This window comes from Tribolium madens, unplaced genomic scaffold (assembly GCF_015345945.1).
Source record: "Tribolium madens isolate multiple individuals breed KSU strain unplaced genomic scaffold, Tmad_KSU_1.1 Scaffold_3;HRSCAF=73;Tcas5.2_LG2, whole genome shotgun sequence".
NCBI classification, from domain to species: domain Eukaryota; kingdom Metazoa; phylum Arthropoda; class Insecta; order Coleoptera; family Tenebrionidae; genus Tribolium; species Tribolium madens.
Window position 1 is genome coordinate 14772866 of NW_025401006.1, and position 5611 is coordinate 14778476.

Below are 5611 nucleotides of genomic sequence, written 5' to 3' on the forward strand. Positions count from 1 at the left end.
TTCAAAACTACTTATTAACTTCGTCGTGTATTTTTATTTTAAAAAACTTATTTTAATCTAATTTTTTTACTACTAGTGAATTGAAAAAAAACTGAAAACTTCCAAAATTGCAAAAAAAATCAATTGTTTTCCTGGTAAACTGTAGAAAAAAAAACAATAACGTATTTGGATTCTTGGACATTTTTGCATCAAATACAATCAAGTTTAGGGCGCTGCAACGCCTGCTAGATGTCCAAAATGACAAAAACTATTTAATAGTCAAAAAAATATATATAAATCAAGAAAATATTGATCAATTTGTCAAAAACTACTTGTCGTAGGAAATTTTAACTTGTACCATTGTGTTTTTTGTGCAATTTTATGTCTAGAAAGCCTTATTTCAATCAAAATTTTAATTCTTCTCTTAGAACTAAAAGAAAAAAAGTTTAAGAAAAAAAATATTTGTTTCTACTTTAACCATGTTTTTGTCAAAAACTATGAGCCTTAGGTAAAAAACAATTACGGATTTGGATTCCTTGGACAATTTTGTGTAAAATACAACCAATTTCAGGGCGCTTCAACACCTGCTAAATGCCCGAAATAACAAAAAAACTATTTAAAAGTCAGAACGAAAAAAATACAAATAAAAAAAATATTGATCAATTTCTCAAAAACTACTTGTCGTAGTACATTTTAACTTGTATCATTATGTTTCTCGTGAAATTTTACGTCTAGAAAGCCTCATTTTAATCGAAAATTTGTACTCTTCTCTTAGATTGAAAAGAAAAAAAGAGCATAAGAAAAAAATATTTGTTTCTAATTTAACCTCGTTTTTCTCAAAAACTATAAGCTTCAGGTAAAAAACAATTACAGATTTGGATTTCTTGGACAATTTTCAACGCCTACTAGATGTCCGAAATGACAAAAAACTATTTAAAAGTCAGAACGAAAAAAATATATAAATAAAGTAAAGATTGCAAAATCAATAAAAAACAGACACAAATGAATTTTTCGTTTTTTGATTTTAGTTTCGATAAAAACAAGAAGCATTTTGTGGGGTTTTTATAACTGAACACTTTAATTCGTCTCAATTTATTGAATAAATTGTATTGAAACAATGACATAAGAAGTGACACTAGCGAGAATAAAACCGAGCAAAGTGAAGTCGACAGGAAAGAAACCAGCTGCTGAAAATCTCGGCCGACGTGTTGCAACTTGCTGAATTAGCAAACAAATTTCCTCTTTCAGGCAGAATTCTTCATAACTCTTCGGGATTGCTGGAATTTTGTTCAAATAACTGAAGCAAATCGCTGTGATGTTCTCCGATGCTGAAACAGCACTGGCACACTCGTGTGCCAAAAGCACAGAAAAGATCTTCAAAAATGAGCAAAACCAATTTCAGGACTTACTAAAAGTGTCAACATCCATAAAACGCTCAAAACGATCAAATCATTGCCATAGGTGAATCCCCGGATTTCGCGTTTTTTCACCGCGTAAACGAGCAAAAGATCGCTCAAATTCAAAATGTACGAAATTGTGAACACAATCACTGATAGAATCACAAAACCGAAAATTTTATTAAAAGTGTCACAAAGACCGCAAATTTCGTTGTAATAAACACGAATTTTTTGCAACTCGACTTTATCAACTTTTCTTCTCTCCAGTAACAAATTCAAGGAGACAAAAAAATTCTTGATAATCGAAGCTGAATGAAACACAAAAAACACCACAGTGTTGCTCGCATAATACATCACACTTCTGCCAACATAATAGCGAAAAATCGCAAACCCCAGAGTGGAATTCCAGACCCAACCATCAAACCCAATAATTAAAATCATGTAAAAATTAAAACAAATTAATTGAAAATTAAAATTTCGTGGGGTGAAACACCTAAAACCGTCAATTTTCGATAATTTAAAAACACCATTCAAAAACTCCTTCACAATTTTACCATTAAAAAAAACAAAAGACACACGTAAAATCACATTGACCAATGAGAGAGTCACATTTGCGATTTTATCAGTGATGGCAACCGTTGGATCAAAACTGTCATAAAGATACCTTTCACGACCATAAGAAGAATAAAAAAACACCAAAATTGACACGAAAATATGACACAAAGTGTAAATTTTAAACCGAAAACTAACAGGCAATGCCTCAGTACCGAATTTGTGAGGGGGCAAAAAACCCAAAATATTACAAGTCAAATATAGCAATTTTATGTAACCACAATCGGTCTGCATTATCGGAAAACTAACAACAATTAATTATACCAAGCATTTAATTCCATCAAAGCAATCCAATTTCGGTGAAAAAACAAAGAAAGTGGACACTTACCTAATTAGTGGACACACGAAATATCCCTCAATTATAACCAAAGTTCAAATTTTGACAATTTAGTCACCTAGCAACTAGCGACGTAACAGTGCAATTTGTTCAAAATACTTTATAGTTGCTAGGTAACAATGCAATTGTCATTTTAGTTGTCTAGCAACGACATAAGTAACATAAATGCAGTTGCTAGGTAACAATATAGTGTGTAGTAACAATGTCAGTGTCAATTTAGTTACTTAGCAACTAGCAATGTAACAGTGCAATTTGTTCAAAATATATCAGTATCTTGTGTAGTTGCTAGGTAACAATGTAATTGTCATTTTAGTTGCCTAGCAAATGACTGGCAATGTAAGAATGAAAAGTGACACAAAAGCAGTTGCTAGGTAACAGCGTAACAATGTCCGTGTAATTGTCAATTTATTTACTTAGCAACTGAACTTTTTTTTAATAAAAAATTAGTTAAAAAATCGCCTAAAACCGCACACTTTATTTTTTATGAGAATAAAAATCATAAAATGAGATATTTTACCAATTTAGTTACCTAGCAACTAGATATGTAACACTGCAATTTGTTCAAAATACATCGGTATCTTGTGTAGTTGCTAGGTAACAATGTAATTGTCATTTAAGTTGCTTAGCAAATGACTGGCGATGTAAGAATGAAAAGTGACACAAAAGCAGTTGCTAGGTAACAGCGTAACAATGTCAGTGTAATTGTCAATTTAGTTACTTAGCAACTGAACTTTAAAAAAAAAATTAGTTAAAAAATTGCCTAAAACCGCACACTTTATTTTTTTATGAGAATAAAAATCATAAACTGGGATATTTTACGAATTTAGTTACTTGGTAACTAGCTATGTAACAATGCAATTTGTTCAAAATACATCGGTATCTTGTGTAGTTGTTAGGTAACAATGCAATTGTTATTTTAGTTGCCTAGCAAATGACTGGCGATGTAACACCGTAAATGCAACGGTGTCTTGTGTAGTAACAATATCACTGTAATAGTCAATTTAGTTACTTAGCAACTAGCGATGTAACAGTGCAATTTGTTCAAAATACATCGGTATCTTGTGTAGTTGCTAGGTAACAATGTAGTAATTGTCATTTTGGTTACTTAGCAAGTGACTGGTGATGTAAGAATGAAAAGTGATACAAAAGCAGTTGCAAGGTAACAATGTCAATGTAATTGTCAATTTAGTTACTTAGCAACTGCATTTTTTTTTAATAAAAATTAATTAAAGAATCGCCTAAAACCGCAAACTTTAACGTATTATGGGCAATAAATTATTTATTAATTTTTTTATGAAAATAAAAATCTAGTTACCTAGCAAATGTAACAATGCAATTCTAAGTTAAAAATGTAACGGTATTTTGTGTAGTTGCTAGGCAACAATACAATTATCATTTTAGTTACCTGACTGGATATACGGTTGCTAGGTAACAGTGTCTTGTTGCTAGGTAATAATACAGTTGTCAATTTAGTTGCTTAGCAACTGATTAATTAAAAACTTGCAAACTTTGTTATGGGCCATAAATATGAAAAATTTTATTGTTTATAGCAAAGCTCACCCAAACAGTGTTTCGTTAAAATTAGCTGAAATCATTGTTGCCAACATTTAATTTTGAATCAATTTTTTTGATAGAGTTGTCAACAAGGCACACTTTATTTAAATCAAGCGTAATCGTGGTGTGGGAGATTTTTATAAGATAATTGCTGTTTTGAGGTGCTAAATATAGCGAATTGTGTCACTTTTGATTCGAAAATCTCGATAATTAATAATTTTTCGGGATTAGAAGTGAGCAATAACAATATAATTATTATTCCCCCACTTGTTTCGAGAGTGAAAATCCCACTTCTATCTTGATTCAAATTCAGTTCAAGTTTTAAGCTCATAGAGTCAAAACTGGTACCAGGGTTCACCTGACTGTCTCAAGGTTAGTACCAGAAAAAAAAACTCAACTATTTTGCCTTAAAATGAATTAAGTTTTGTTTGTTTTATCGATTTGATCAATGTCTCCACGAAAACGTTCTGTTTAGTCGATTTGTTAACGGTTATTACGAAATTTTTATCTCTTATCGAAGGAATCTATGACAAGTGTCGACTGTTTTTTATTAATTCATTTGAAACAATCTTGAGCAAAACACTTGTTTTTGTTCCTGATTTAAGGTCAAGAATGCGGTTTTCTTTATATAGAAAATTGCGAAGAAAATATTTATTTGCTGGGAAATTAATTTTAGAAAATTAAATTTAGTTGCGATTCCACAAAAAAAAAACAGAAAATATTTTTACACTTCCTGATGACAAAATCAGATTTTATAAAAATATGATCGTGTCATGACATCATTATGATGATTGTTTCGGATAATTAAAATTCAAAAATGTGGGCCGATGTCAAGGCCAACTTCTCGAAAAATTGCCTTTTTGGGAGCGCATCCACCAAAAATATTTGCATCCGTGAGCATAAAATATTTTTTTAATATTTACGATGTCTTAAACAAAAAAATTGTTGATGATATCACAAAAATAATAATTATTAGCCAATAAAATTATACCAAAAGAATTCTGACACTTTGCCAGACGAGCAGATCTGTTTAAAAAGCTGTAAAAATCTTCATAAAAGACACTGTTTAGACTTGAGTGATTTATATAAAAGCTTGATGTTATTAATGTATGAATTCGTGTGTGGAAAGTGAGTGAGGTGCATCGGTGTGTGAAAATCGACATATGCTCCATTTTTTTCCTGTTTAATTAATAAATTACTCCAGAATTGGGTAATTGATTGGTTATATTGATTTTTGAAGACTTGTGAATCCTTGAAGGTTTTATTTGTTCGACACATAAAAAACTTGATCGGAAATTTATTATCGTTTATTAAAAGAATTAGCAAAAATGTGACAAAATTCCAACAAACACTTTTATTATTCTAATTAATGCGACGTGCACTTTTTATTATTTTAGTTCTAGTTCACACAAAATTACCTAAATTTCTCGAAAACTACGTTTTTACGTCTAGAAAACCTCATTTCACTTAGAGAATTTACCAATTTTAGTGTACCTAAAAAAATTCTTAATATCAAAAAAAGTCAAAAATTTTAATTGTTTTTTCTGGTGAACTGTAGAAAAAAAAACAATCACGAATTTGGATTCTTGAGATATTTTTGTATAAAATACAATCAAGTCACGTCAAAGCCCTCTAGATGTTTCAAAAGCCAAAAATATATTTTTTTTCACAAAAAGTAAAAAATCAACCAAATATGGACCGATTTTTTAAAAACTATTTATTGTACAACATT

General features: G+C 30.3%; 2 protein-coding genes across 3 annotated transcripts in view; one reads left to right on the forward strand and one right to left on the reverse strand.

Annotated features, from left to right (window-relative positions):
* Positions 1–1071: 1071 nt before the first annotated feature.
* Positions 1072–2222, reverse strand: LOC123007926. The gene is made up of 2 exons (XM_044403442.1): positions 1389–2222; positions 1072–1353 (listed from the first exon to the last, which is right to left on the reverse strand). The coding sequence occupies exons 1-2, from the start codon at positions 2220–2222 to the stop codon at positions 1072–1074; spliced, it is 1116 nt and encodes a 371-aa protein (XP_044259377.1).
* A 1928-nt stretch (positions 2223–4150) lies between these two features.
* The window catches only part of LOC123007928 (aquaporin AQPAn.G), a 6204-nt gene continuing 4743 nt past the window's right edge, over positions 4151–5611 (forward strand). Inside the window, exon 1 of one of the 2 annotated variants that reach the window (XM_044403444.1) lies at positions 4151–4251. The gene's annotated coding sequence lies outside the window, so the exon portion shown is untranslated. Of the gene's footprint in view, positions 4252–5005; positions 5090–5611 lie in introns of those variants that run through there. The other variant, XM_044403445.1, reaches the window with a different exon arrangement.